Source organism: Piliocolobus tephrosceles, chromosome 14 (assembly GCF_002776525.5).
Source record: "Piliocolobus tephrosceles isolate RC106 chromosome 14, ASM277652v3, whole genome shotgun sequence".
Classification (NCBI taxonomy): domain Eukaryota; kingdom Metazoa; phylum Chordata; class Mammalia; order Primates; family Cercopithecidae; genus Piliocolobus; species Piliocolobus tephrosceles.
The window spans coordinates 18,347,561-18,362,482 of NC_045447.1; the positions used below are offsets into that span (position 1 = coordinate 18,347,561).

Here is a 14,922-nt window from a genome sequence, read left to right on the forward strand (position 1 = left end):
TGTATGGCAGACCTTATGGTAGGAAGTAGGTAAATCAGTTGCTCTTCTATGGGAGCCTGTCTTACTGGTCTTCCCTCCCTAGACCAGAGGAGGCCTCATGGAGGCAGCATTTTGTGAAGGCCTGTACCTGTTGTGACTTGTTCTGGACACTAGTATCTTGCTCTCCCTTTAAAAAACATGTTTTTTGGGTGAGTGGGGAAGGCCCAGAATGTGGTACAACATATGCTGTCCAAGTAGCTATCTTTATGAACATATGGAAGAGTTTAATCCTGGCTTTTGACAGGGAATGACATGGATAGCTTTCCATTCTCAATACTGATGGATGGCATTATTGGCTATGTAATAGTAAATAAAGGCTTATTAAAAGGGATAGATTGAGCCATAATTTATAAAACCTTACTGTGGGACATTTCAAGTTGTTTCTAATTTCTCACTTTTATAAACAAAGCTGTGATGAATCTCCTTGTACGTGTATCTTTTTATTTTTTATTTTTATTTTTTTTGAGACGGAGTCTTGCTCTGTCGCCCGGGCTGGAGTGCAGTGGCCGGATCTCAGCTCACTGCAAGCTCCGCCTCCCGAGTTTACGCCATTCTCCTGCCTCAGCCTCCTGAGTAGCTGGGACTACAGGCGCCCGCTACCTCGCCCGGCTAGTTTTTTGTATTTTTTTTAGTAGAGACGAGGTTTCACCATGTTAGCCAGGATGGTCTCGATCTCCTGACCTCGTGATCCGCCCGTCTCGGCCTCCCAAAGTGCTGGGATTACAGGCTTGAGCCACCGCGCCCGGCTATCTTTTTATAGTTACATGATTTTTTTTTTTTTTTTTTTTTTTTTTTTTGAGACAGAGTCTTGCTGTGTTGCCCAGGCTGGAGTGGAGTGGTGTGATCTTGGCTCACTGCAACCTCCGCCTCCTGGATTCAAGTGATTGATTCTCCTGCCGCAGCCACCCAAGTAGCTGGATCACAGGCATATGCTACCATGCCCGGCTAATTTTTTTGTGTTTTTAATACAGACAGAGTTTCACCGTGTTAGCCAGGATGGTCTCACCGTGTTACCCAGGATAGTCTTGATTTCCTGACCTTGTGATCTGCCCGCCTTGGCCTCCCAAAGTGCTGGGACTACAGGCATGAGAAACCGCGCCTTGCTGAGTGGTTTTTTTAAAAGGGTAGATTCCTAGAAATGAGATTTTTGGATGTCAGAGATATTAAGCATAACTTATATGCAATAAACAGTAGATACTATGGAATAGGGTTTGTTATGTCTAGCAGCCTCCTTTCTAAGGAATTGAAAGAACTCTTAGCCAGGTATGGCTGAAACAATTTCCTGTATCCTGTCCACACCTAGTCTCCTTATCTTTTGCTGTTCTTGTCTTATACCCACCTGTCCTGAGATGCTGGCATTCTTGCATTGAGGCCCTTATTCCTATTGTTGAAAATTCTTGGCCTCAGCCGAGGCAGTTGGTCAAATTTGAGTGTTTTGTTTTTGGTTTCACTAGGATGTCTGCATCTTTAAATTTGCTGTAATATGTTGTGAGTTACTTACTACCAGATCATAGCTCCCTCACCTTCCACTCCTGCCCCACTTGTATGGCCCTGAAGCTTTCAGAAGCACCGTGGTGTATAGATACGATGTGGATTTGAGAACGATGAGGACTGGGTTTCAGGCTTGGCCCTGCCACTTACTGACCTGTGGCCTTAAATTGGTTGTTTCTAAAACCTCGTGTGTAAAGTGGGGCTCCTACTGTCTTTCCTTCAGAGTTATTAATTAGGTAAGGTATGGAAATCATCTAGAATGATGCCTGATGGAAGGTGGGTACTCAATAAATGCTGATGTCTGCTCTAATCCGAAGATTCTGTTGACTACATCCACTGCCCTGGGTTCTGCCCCATCAGTGTTCAGTTTCTGTACATCCTTCTGTGATGTTTCTTTGACCTTGGAATAAAATTCCTAACCATGGCCCATGAGAACCTGCCCTGTGAGATTGGCAGCTTCCTGTCTCTCTGAACTCAGCATATTCCTCTCCCCATCATACACTGCTCTTGCCACACAGGCCGCTCTTCCTCGGCCACACCCAGCTTGTCCCCGTGCCAGGGCCTTCATGCATGTTCCACCCTCTGCGTGGACACCCTTTCTCCCTTTCCTTGAATGGCAGGCCCCTGGACCTTCTTGCCTCAGCTTGAATGTGACCTTGTTAGAGAGGCTATCCCTAACTCCCTTCTCAACTCATGATTCTCTCTTCTAGCAAGTACTCAGCGCCCTGTCTCTCCCACCGTGACTCTTGTGACAGTTTGTGATTTTTCCTTTATTAGTGTACTCGCTTAACATGTGTCTCTATTCAATGTCTGGTACTCAACACTGAACCTAAGAAAATCGTAGACACCTAATATTTGTTGACTGAATGAATGTGTGACCCTGTATGGAATACTAAAGCTCCGAATTTTGTTTTATCTGTAAAACTGGGAAAAAATGTTTATCTGAGGCTTGGGAAAAGTAAAGAACATGCTAGGATAGTGCCTGCTATACCAGATCTTTAGCAATCAGGGCAGCTGCTGTGGTTATTGTTACTAAAGTGTCTGGAGAGGAGATATGCCTAGAGACACATTTAGAGGCAGACAGCTTATAATGAGGATGGGGGCATGCAGGGCCAGAGTCATAGGAAAACAAGCAGTAATGAGGGCAAGGTGAGGCTCAGAGTAGGAGAATGAGGGTGAGCTTAGAACACGGCAGGAGTGTAAGAACTGTGTGGATGCCACTCAGTGCAAGTGGTTGAAGACCAGGTCTGTAGCTGGCAGAGTGAGTGTCGTAGCCACTTTCCACGGAGCTCTGTGCACAACATATAGCCCGACGGTGCTAGGGTTTTTTGCAGAGATGAGTACTTGGAATCAAGTAGGGCTCATGGCTGGTGGGGTAAAAGTGTTAAGTACAGGGGTTCGTTCGTGTAGTGGGACGGCCTGCTGGATTGAATGCTCTGAGTTCCTGTACCTCTCTCTGCGTGTCCTGGCCATGCCCTCCAAAAATGGCCAGATGGAGGGCTGAGTAGTATAAATTTTTACAATCTTTTTGAAGACCATTTGGAAAGAGATTTTGATAGTCATAAATATAAAATTACTCTTGAGCCCAATAATCCATTTTGGGGAAATTGATCCTAGGGAAACAACCCAGTTGAAGGAATAAAGCTCTGCTGATGAAGGTGTTTGCGACCACATTGTGTATCATTGTGAAAAACTGTAAGGAAGGGAAATTATATATTACATTTGTTATCTCTTTGCTTTTGACAAACGTGTATTGAGGATATTTCACAGATGAGGAAGCTGAGGTTGGAGAGATTAAACAATTTGCCCATGAGCTTATTGTGATTGAGAAGCAAAAAGAAGGCAAAATTCAAGCCTGGTCTTTCTGATTGTAAAGCTGGTCACTTTCCATTAGAGCACACTGAGTCCATCAGTGCACAGCAGAGAAATGGTTAAACAGTTGACTGAATCACTTCAGTGGAATGTAGTGCAGTTATTTCAACTGATAGTTTTGTGTAATTCTGCCACAATATGAAAAATGCTTAAGAAATATTAAAGGAAAGCAATGGAATATGCAAATTCACTTATGTTATAATTCTGCAAAAATGTATATTCATGAGCAAAGGTTGAAAAGAATATGAAAATAGTTGATTTCATAAGGTAGTTAAATTCCAACTGGTGTTTGGAATTCAGTTTTAAATTTCTGTTATTGAGGCTGGGTGTGGTGGCTCACACCTATAATCCCAGCACTTTGGGAGACCAAGGCAGGGGGATTGCTTGAGCCCAGGAGTTGTGACCCAGCTTGGGTCACAAAGTGAGACCTCATTTCTACAGAAAAATTAAAAAGTTAGCTGGGCATGGTCATGTGTGCTTGTGGTCCCAGCTGCTCGGGTGGCTAAGGTGGGAGGATTGCTTGAGCCTGGGAGGTTAAGGCTGCAGTGAGCCATGAATGTGCCACTGCACTCTAGCTTGAGCAACAGAGAGAGACCCTTTTTAAAAAAAAAAAAAAGTCTGTTATTGCTCCAGTATTATTTATAATAGAGACTTACCTAGTAACAGTTTTCTTGATGATTTGAAGACACCAAGGAGAGTATCAACATCAGAAATTGATTCCAAAGTATCCTCCCCTCTTTACTACCTCACTTAGCTGCTATAGGCAGTATTATCTTACATGCAGTATTGTTTACTAGAGATCAACTTTAGGTAGCCAAGTTCATGGTTTTTGTTATGGCTAGGTGAGGTCTAACAGTTTTTGTACTTTCAAAAAGGTTAAAAAATTCATTGTGACCCAAAGATCTGCTTATTGACGGCCTGAGAAGTGAATTTCTTTTTCTTTTCTTTTTTTTTTTTTTGAGACGGAGTCTTGCTCTGTTGCCCAGGCTGGAGTGCAGTGTCACGATCTCAGCTCACTACAAGCTCCGCCTCCTGGGTTCACACCATTCTCCTGCCTCAGCCTCCCCAGTAGCTGGGACTGCAGGCGCCCGCCACCACGCCCAGCTAATTTTTGTTTTATTTTTTAGTAGAGACAGGGTTTTACCATGTTAGCCAGGATAGTCTTGATCTCCTGACCTCGTGATCCGCCCTCCTCGGCCTCCCAAAGTGCTGGAATTACAGGCATGAGCCACCGCGCTCGGCCTCTTTTTCTTTTTAAAAAAGGCTTTACTCTGTGTGTGTGTATACACATACAATTATTTAAGATAGACAATATCGGCTGGGTGCGATGGCTCACATCTGTAATCCCAGCACTTTGGGAGGTCGAGGCGGGCATATCACCTGGGGTCAGGAGTTTGAAAAAAATACTAAAAATAAAAAAATTGGCTGGGCGTGGTGGCACATGCCTGTAATCCCAGCTACTTGGGAGGCTGAGGCAGGAGAATCACTTGAACCCGGCAGGCAGAGGTTGCAGTGAGCTGAGATCACGCCACTGCACTCCAACCTAGGCGACAGAGCGAGACACTGTCTAAAAAAAAAAAAAAAAAACAATACCACTGTCTATGTATGCAGACTATAATACTTCCCTAGGTGTAAACATTTAAAAATTGATGACTTCCTGGAGGAAAGATGCCATACTGTCTTGAGACTGAGTGGACGTAATCACAGAGTCAGCAACAGCCAGGATCGACACAGACCATTCCCGGTCAATAGTGAGTGGAGAACACGGGCCTTGAGACAGCAAGATGGGTGGGTTGGAGAAGACCTCTTCCCTTTAGCGCCTTGGTGTTGCCTTCACTCTACGCGATTTTTAATGCTATCCTGTGTTTCCTGCTTGCTGAGTGCAAGGCTCTGCCAGGTGCTTTAGCTCATTTGGTTGTCACAACACCCCTGTGAGGGAATTGACTTTATCCTCATTTTATAGATGAGCCAACACTGGGCAAAGATGTTAAATAATTTTCCCAAGGTCACACAATGTAAAAGTAGCAGCTCGTGTAGTTTAGTCTGTTTCTGCTGATCGCAGAGCTCTTGCTCTTAGCCCTTGCTGTCTTGGGTGGAAAGATGATTTGGTAGAGTGAGCCTCAGCTTTGGAGGCCCAGGTTCTTGCGAGCCTTTGAAATGGACAGCCAGAATTAGGCGCACTTTGCTTAGATTTCAGTTGAGGTAGGGCTGGTTGGAGTTGTCCTGATTCCTTTTTATGTTTTTGGTTTTTCTTCCCTTTTAGATGGAACTTCAGGCTAGGCAAGGCTTTTGACAGAGAGTGGGAGTAGGAGGAAGCCAGGATGATTGACTACTAGCTCCTGCAAAATTTTTCCTGCCGCTAAGCTGGGGCGCTTCTCCAGTTTCAGAAAGCATCACCCCATAATCATGTTGGGATGTTTCCCATTTCGGATGGCTGCACTTCCACAGTAACACGTGGCTTCCAAGGGCTGGAACGTGGCAAATACAGCCTTGCATTAGCTTACTTTTGAGCATTAGGTTTCCAAGTCATATTTGGTGGGTTTTATATTTTGGGTGTTTATTCCTACTGTATTATAAGCTGTTATCAGTTTTTCCACCTCAAGTTTTTTTTTTTTTTTTTCCTTGTTTCTCTTAAAGGGAAAAGTACACGTGAGAAAAACAATGTTTTAAATTCCCATGTTGTACTAGGCACTATACTAAACATTCTAATTAATTTCTTTCAATTCTTAGACTAGTTCTTTGAGATGGTTATAATAATGCCTTTTTTATAGATAGAGGAACTGAGGCACATAGGAAAAGTGAACTTCATTAAGGCCATACAGCTAGTAAAGTGGTCTGGATTGCATTTATTCATTAATTTGTTCACTCATTTAACAAATTGTTGAATATCTACTGTGTTCTAGATACTTGTTAAAACCTTGGAGGAAACCGCCATGAAAGATTAAGTGGATTATATTCATGTAATAAACATGATAATAATAAACACGCGAGACAAATACAGATTGTGAAAAATTCTAGCAAGAAAGTAAGAGCTGTGCGTTAGAGAGTGAGCTGGTTGGGGTGGTAGAGATGGGGTCCACTTTAGATGGCGTAGTTGGGGAGGGCCTCCCCAAGGCAGTGACATTGGAGCTGAGGTGGAAGGGATGAGACCAAGCTACCCTGGCAGACGCTGTAGAAAGAGCTTTGTAGGCAGACAAGGGCTTGGCTTATTTCAGGACTGGAAAGGAGGCCAGTAAGGCTGGAATATTGTGAACAGGGGAGAAGATGATACCTGACGAGGTTAGAGAGGTGGTCAGGGACCAGATGATACAGCCCTTTGTAGCTGTGGCAGGGAGTTTTATTCTAAGAATGATGGAAACAAGTGCTAATGGAGGGTTTACCTAGGGAGTGGTGTATACCAGATCTGTCTGAAGCCTGAGGGGGCTCTAATTACATCACACTGCCTTAAAGAAATTCTTTTTTTTTTTGAGATGGAGTCTCACTCTGTCACCAGGCTGGAGTGCAGTGGCGTGATCTTGGTTCACTGTAAGCTCTGCTTCCTGGGTTCAAGCCATTCTCCTGCTTCAGCCTCTGAAGTGGCTGGGACTACAGGTGGACACTACTACGCCTAGCTAATTTTTTTATTTTTAGTAGAGACAGGGTTTCACCATGTTGGCCAGGATGGTCTCGATCTCTTGACCTCATGATCTGCCTGCCTCAGCCTCCCAAAGTGCTGGGATTACAGGCGTGAGCCACCGTGCCCATCCAAGAACTTCTTTTTTAAAAAAATTTTTAGGCCGGACACAGTGACTCACGCCTGTAATCCCAGAACTTTGGGAGGCCGAGACGGGCGAATCACCTGAAGTCAGGAGTTCGAGACCAGCCTGGCCAGCATGGTGAAAACTTGTCTCTATTAAAACTACAAAAATTAGCCAGGTGTGGTGGCGGGCACCTGTGATCCCAGCTACTCGGAAGGCTGAAGCAGGGAGAATTGCTTGAACCCAGAAGGCGGAGTTTGCAGTGGGCTGGGATTGTACCACTACACTCCAGCTTGGGTGACAGAGTGAGACTCCGTCTCAAAAAAAAAAAAAAAACAAATATATATTTATATTTTGACAGAGGGTCTCACTCTGTCACCCAGGCTGGAGTGCAGTAGCATGATCATGGCTTACTGCAGCTTCGACCTCCTGGTCTCAAGTGATCCTTCTGGCTCTGCCTACCAAAGTGTTGGGATTACAGATGTGAGCCATCCTGCCCGGCTAAGAAATTCTTAAATGTGTCTGTCCGTCTATTCTGCCAACCATTGGCTATTTAGTAACCATCTCTTGGGTTACAGTCGAGTGCACAAAGTGGTTATGGGATGGGGGTGGGTAGAAAGCCAAGCATCCAGCTAGGACAATTCAGTATGGTCATTGCTGTGATAAAGTAGAGAGTGTATGGAAACGTGTAGAAGGATCCCCGGTCCAGCCTGGTAGTGGTATTCAAAGAAAACTGTGAGAGAAATGGTACTAAGCAGAGAACTGAACTGGCCATGGTGGAAAAGATGGTGCTTGTATTTCATTTTATTCATTTGGGACTGTCTGGCGTTTGCTGTGACCTTCTAAAGGCGTATTTTCCTTTGCCGTATACAAAAATTTCTTTAACTATAAATAGGACAAATATTCTTTCAAGTGTCGCTGAGAATTTTAGCATTGTGTACAATGGGGGCATTCTAAGCAACCTCCATAAATATTTTATTGGTAGCTGAGTAACAGAATAAGGTTTCTCTTTATAGGAAGCATCTGGCGGGGTAGTCGTTTTTGTTTGAATCAATGTTTTATGTGCTGTTTCCTTAAAAGGAGGTGCTAATGAACCTATCAGTTGTTTCTTGTGCTTTTCTTGTTAACCACAAAAGTGAAACCTTAAGTGTTAACAAGCGGGCCAAGGGTAGATAGTTTGAAAATATACTTAATGTGAAATATGCTTATCGTTTTCTTTTATTCACTGATAAAATTGTATTTATGGGCTGGATGTGGTGTGTCACGCCTGTAATCCCAGCACTTTGGGAGGCTGAGGCGGGTGGATCTCCTGAGGTCAGGAGTTCAAGACCAGCCTGGCCAACATGGTGAAACCCCGTCTCTACTAAAAATAAAAAAATTAACTGGGCATGGTGACACACATCTGTAATCCCAGCTACTCGGGAGGCTGAGGCAGGAGAATCGCTTGAACCTGGGAGGTGGAGGTTGCAGTGAGCCAAGATCGCAACCCTGCACTCCAGCCTGAGTGACAGAGTGAGACTCCGTCTCAAAAAAAAAAAGTATTTAGTAAAAAGAATATGATATGCTATTAAAAATTGTTTTTTAAAAAGCTGAAAAAAATATGTGGTGAGTGTGAAGATGTACTAGCATCCAAGTGTAGCTTTTCACATTTTGCCCTAATTCATTTTAGTTATTTTAAAAATCAGCTTTATTGAGATATAATTTACATAAAATAAAATGTACCAATTTTAGGTGTTGGATGAACTTTGACAGATGTATATTCCCTTGTAATCACTATTGTAATCTGTATGTATGTATGGTTATAGTTTTTTATGTGTGTGTGCAGTTCTTGGCATATGTAATGATCACTACAATCAGAATATAGAACAGTTCCATAATCCCAACAACTTCCCCTTTTTTTTTTTTTGCTTCTTTGTGGTCAGATCCTCTCTTCACCCCAGGCCTCTGGCAACTAATGCCCTGTTCTCTGTCCTTGTAATTTTGCTTTTCCCAGAATGTCATATAAATGGGATCGTACAGTATGTAATCTTTTCAGACTGGCTTCTTTGCCTCAGCATCATGTCTTTGAATTTTATTCACGTTGTGTGTTTCATAGTTGCTGAGCACTATTCTATCGAATGGATGTCTACTGTTTATCCATTCACCCTCTGAGGGACATGAGAGTTTTTCCCAGGTTTTGGTGATTATTAATAAAGCTGCAGTAAACATTTATGTACAGGTTTTTTGTGTGAACATAGGTTTTCATTTCTCTAAGATAAATACCTAGGAGTGGAATTGTTGAGTCACATGTTAAGTATAGTTTTTTTTGTAAGAAATTGCCAAAGTATATCTAGAGTGTCTGTGCCATTTTGCATTCCCATCAGCAGAGTATGAGAACTCCATTTATTCTACATCAGTACTTGGTATTAACAATGTAAACAATTTATTTTACTAGGCACAGTGGGTCACATCTGTAATCCCAGCACTTTGGGAGGCCCAGGCGAGTGGATCATTTGAGGTCAGGAGTTCGAGACCAGCCTGGCCAACATGGTGAAACCTCGTCTCTATTAAAAAAAATTCAAAAACTGAGCCGAGCGTGGTGGTGTGTGCCTGTAATCCCAGCTACTCAGGAGGCTGAGAAAAGAGAATCACTTGAACTGGGAAGACAGAAGTTGTAGTGAGCCAGGATCGTGCCAAGCCTGGGCAACAAAGCGAGACTCTGTCTCCCCCCGCCCCCCCGCCCCCCCAAAAATTAACCATTCTAGTAGGTGTGTACGGTATCTCATTTTTTGTAGGGACAGGGTCTTGATTCTTTTTTTATACCTGTTTCTCCACTCAGACTTTCTATCTTTCCATTCATTTCAAGATTGTTGTCTTATGTCTTAGTACATGATTTTACATGTTGCAAACATTTTAGTCACTTGACTTTAAAAGGTTCACATTTTGAGGCTGGGCGTGGTGACTCACACCTGTAATCCCAGCACTCTGGGAGGCTGAGGATGGCAAATCACCTGAGGTCAGGATTTGAGACCAGCCTGGCCAACATGGTGAAACCCCGTCTCTGCTAAAAGTACAAAAATTAGCCAGGCATGGTGGCACATGCCTGTAATCCCAGCTACTTGGGAGGCTGAGGCAGGAGAATGGCTTGAATCTGGGAGGTGGAGGTTGCAGTGAGCCAAGATTACCGCCATTGCACTCCAGCCTGGGTGACAGAGTGAGACTCCGTCTCAAAAAAGAAAAAACAGTTTCACATTTTGAAATTGTCAAATTCATTTACTTTCTTCTCAAAAAAACCTATGAGATTGATTTTATTATCCCTGTTTTAAAGTTGAGGAAACTGAGGCTCAAAGAAGTAGCATGTCTAGTTTGCATCATAAAAGAGAGTTAAGATTGGACTTAGTATTGTCTCCAAAGCCGCTAATCTTTCTGCCTTACCATTGAGAACTGAGCTTGAACAGTGACTTTGAGAATGGAAAGAGAACAACAGATGCACGAACTGTAGCATGGACAGGCACACTGCATTTAGTAAATATCATCAGCACTCGCTTCACAATTCAGAGTCTCAAAAAAAGATTGCATTTTTCTATTATTACTTTATTTTTATTATTTATAGGAAATTTATATGGTACAAATATACAATGTACTTCTAGATGCATACTATCGTATTCAGTAAATAATTACGTATTCATATCCCCTGCCCTTTTAAAAAATAGTAACCTATCTATATAATGTTCCATAGTATAGTGTTTTTATTTAACAATGTATCTTGGACATAATTTCCTATGAGTGCACAATGTGGTCTCTCATTCTTGTTTATGGTTCTATCATATTCTCTTGAGTTGACATACTATAATTTACTTAACCATGGACAAATTGACTTTTAATAATTCACATTAACCATAGACTAGTAGACTATTTGACTTTAAAAACTTTAAAAAATGAGGCCAAGTGTGATGGCTTGCACCTATAATCCTAGCAAGTTGGGAGGCTTAGGTGAGAGGATTCCTTGAGCCCAGGAGTTTGAGGCTGCAGTAAGCTGTGATTATACCACTTCACTCCAACCTGGGTGATAGAGCAAGACCTCATCTTTAAAAAAAAAAAAAAAAAAAAAAAAAAAACTTTAAAAGAAGTGTAACATGCATGCAGGCATACCCACAAATCGTATGTGAACAGTTTAATGAATTATCAAAAAAGGAGCATAACCTATAACCATCACCAAAACCAAGACATGGGACATTATCAGTGCCCCAGAAGTTTGCTTTGTGGCTCATTCCAAGCACTAAGCACTTTTCCTCCCCAAAGGTAACCATCATCCTGGACTAATTTAAAGTCCCTTCCTAGCTTGTGTTTCTGTCCCTCTCTTTGTAACAGGGTAAAGAGAGGAATTTTTTTTCCCCACAAAGGCAGAGACTTAAAAATATGTGAAACAGAGAGGGAGAACCTGGGGATGTTGGTAGGATTTTGGAGAACATTTAACTATTTAAACGTGGTGGTAGAAACATACTAGGAATTGCTTTACTGTGTAGGCTATTATCTGTTCTTGAAGTTAAGTTAGACTGCACAGAAAAGTTTACTGGATGAACCAAACCAAAAAAGTCAGGAATTTTCTCTATAGACAGTGAGGTTGAATTGACAGATCATAGTTACTGGAGTCAGATAGCAGGATGGAAATCCCAGCCCTTCCCCTACTAGCGTGATCTTTGATCATCTATATAGTGGAGACAGTACTTTTGCAGTGTTACTTTAAGAATTGAGATATTGTATGTAAATTATCTAGCTAGGTGCTTGTTTACATAGTAGGTTCTCAGTAAATATGCTTTTTCTTACTATGTTCTTTTTTCCCCCAACTTTTTATTGTGACAGATTTCAAGTGTATGAAAAGTTGCAAAATAGCACAGTGAACAACCGTGTATATTCATCTAGATTCACCAGTTAATGTTCTCTATATTTGCTTTATCTTTTTTTTTCCTGTCTCTGCTCATTTGAGTTAATTGCAGACGTCATGACACAGCACTCTTAAGTACATTAGCATGTGTCTCTTTCTTAGGACATTTTCCTGTAAAATCGTAATATTATTACCTAATAAAAAGTTGTTATTCAAGTTTCCCCAGGTATCATCATATGGTTGTTTTTGTAGAGAATTCAAGATTTTATTGTACTTAGTAGTCGTGCCTCTTCAATCTCCGTTTATTTAGAAGAGTTTACCAAACATTTTTGCCTTAGGATTGTCATTAAGATTTTTGAAGAGTTCAGTTCTGTTGTTTTGCAGAATGTTTTTCAACTTAGATTTATCTGGTAGACTCCTCTTGATTAGGTACAGGTTAAAGGTTATAGACAGAAGCACTTGAGATGGAATTGTTTGCTCTCAGTGATTTATTTCAGGAGGAAAATGATGTTAGTTTATCCCTTCAGTGGTGATAAGAGATGAATTTTTTTGGTTAAGATGGTGTTCGCAAGTTTTCTAAATTGTAAGGGTACCTTTTCCTTTTGTAATTAATAAGCCATTTGTGGGGTAGTAAGTCTGAGACTGTCTGAATATTATGTTCTGTAGTGATCTTTCATCTAATGCTTTTAGTGTTGCTGATTCTTACCTGAATCAGTCATTACTATGGAGGTTGTACAATAGTGATTTTCTGTTCCTTGTATTCTACATTTATTAATTGGATTTCTTTTGAGATTCTCCTCTTCTTTTCCTTTTCTTCTTATTATCAGTGTGGAGTTTTGAATTCTTTCTTTATTCAGTCATTATTCATTTTCATTCATTATTCATTCCTGTCATTATTCATTTTAATGCTCAAATTGTACTGACTTTGGCTAGTGGGAACCGCTTAATTCTTCTGGGTTAGTAAAATGGTAGCAAAAATAAGCTTTCTCTAGTATTTAACATTTGAATCAGTTTTGTAGCCTCTTAATCTATAGGGACTAATGTATGTACTATCTGCCTCTTGTTTGCTTTTGATGACCCTTCTGTGATATTTTTCAGCAAATCACTGAATTGAAGAAAGAAAACTTTAACCTAAAGCTGCGCATCTATTTCCTTGAGGAAAGAATGCAACAGGAATTTCATGGCCCCACCGAACATATCTACAAAACTGTGAGTGGCCCACTTCTCATTGCTGTCCCTTGTGTCTTTTCTCATTGTCATGTCAAGCAGAAATTTGATTAATATTTGATCTCAGAGTTAGCAGGAATAGAGATGCTTTCATTTAATCTGAATTGATTATGGGGAGCATAAAGATATCAGGATGACTTTAATATTAAGCAAAGGGGTACATGATTAATTTTAAGGAAGTCTTTCACTCTCTTTTAAAAATCAGAATTCGGATTCACTCATTTTTACCTCAATTAAGTTTTTATAATTATGTGTTCTTTAGAAACAGGCAGTGGAATGGTGGAATGGTTTTGGAGTTGAATTCTGTTACCAGCTAACTTTTGTAACTTAGGCAAGTCACTTTAGCTCTTGGGGCTTGCTTCCAGAATTAAGTGATAATCCCTTTGTCATAGGGTTATTTGTGTGAATTAAAATGAGAAGACAGATGAAAAGCTCCAGCACACAGTCAGTTGACAATTATCGTCTTCTTGAGGCTTCGTTTGGCAGCCCAAAGTTAGGATTGTCAGTTTTTCTGTGATAGGACTCTTCTGTATTCCTGTGTGCTTGCCTGTAACTGTCAGAAGAAAAGGCTATCCTCATTTGAAGTCTTGACCTGGAGGTCTTTGTCTGAAAACAAACCTTGGTTCTGAAAACTGAAAAAAGAACTTGGCTTTCTTGAAAAGGCTTGAGTACAAACAGTATTTCAGTGCCTGTTTCTTGGCTTTTTCTAGTAGATTAGCCCTTGGCCTGGGAATTATTCTGACTTTTCTCCTCTGAAGTTTGTACCAGTGGAAACTTTTGAAGGAGGAAAAAGAACTCTCCTTGAGTTTCAGCAGATGAACTTAAATTGACTTGTCTTGAAGAGGGATTGTGCTGTGCTTCTGAGCCTTTTCAAGAATTGAAAAGCTTCTTTGTCCCCTATGAGAGTTTTTTTCTTCACTCTGGGGGTGGAAAGACAATGAGGATGTCCCCTTTTCTGGAAGGAAGTGGTGATGCAATCACAATTTTAGAGGAAAACCGGTAGCCTAAAGCAGTTTATTTGTGAGTATGGTGGTCATGCGTCTCAGAACCTCTTGGGTGATAGGAATACAAAACGTGCCAATTGCCAGCTCTATCAGGCACTGTCTTCGGCATCTGTACATTTGCATCTTATTGTAATTCTCATGACAGTCCTATGCCATGGAGTTTATCTTCATCTTATAGGGGAAGAAACTGAGACTTATAGAAGATGAATAACCCACCTGATGTCATATAGCTACTATGTGAGGTGGATTTTGAGCCCAACCTCATTGGTCTTCCAACCTCATTGTACCATACCACTTCAGCTGTCTGACTAGATGACCTGATTTCATGACCCCTTTCTTCAGTGTAAGTTTTTGGATAGGTGCACATGGTTTAGAATTCAAAAAGCCTAAGAGATACACACTGAAAAGACTCTTCCATCCTTGTGTCCTGGTCCTCTAGATCTAATAAATATTGATTGCTTATGCAGAGGAATTTTATGTATATATAGTACAAGCAAGCGTGTGTTTGCATGTGTGTGTATGTATGTGTATAAACCCTCTTTTTACATAAATGCAAGCATGTTCTGTTCTGCACCTTATATTTTTCACTTAATGATTTCTTTCTTTTCTTTCTCTCTTTCTTTCTCTTTCTTTCTTTTCTTCCTTTCCTTTCCTTTCCTTTCCTTTCCTTTCCTTTCCTTTCCTTTCC

At 41.2% G+C, this 14,922-nt stretch overlaps 1 protein-coding gene across 3 annotated transcripts in view; it reads left to right on the plus strand.

Annotated features, from left to right (window-relative positions):
• Positions 1-14,922, plus strand: part of CDK5RAP2 (CDK5 regulatory subunit associated protein 2) — a 205,825-nt gene that overhangs the window by 15,162 nt on the left and 175,741 nt on the right. For all 3 annotated transcript variants that reach the window (XM_023223670.1, XM_023223672.1, XM_023223671.1), the window contains exon 4: positions 13,102-13,212. In XM_023223670.1, the coding sequence (XP_023079438.1) occupies positions 13,102-13,212 (111 nt within the window). The remainder of the gene's footprint in view (positions 1-13,101; positions 13,213-14,922) is intronic.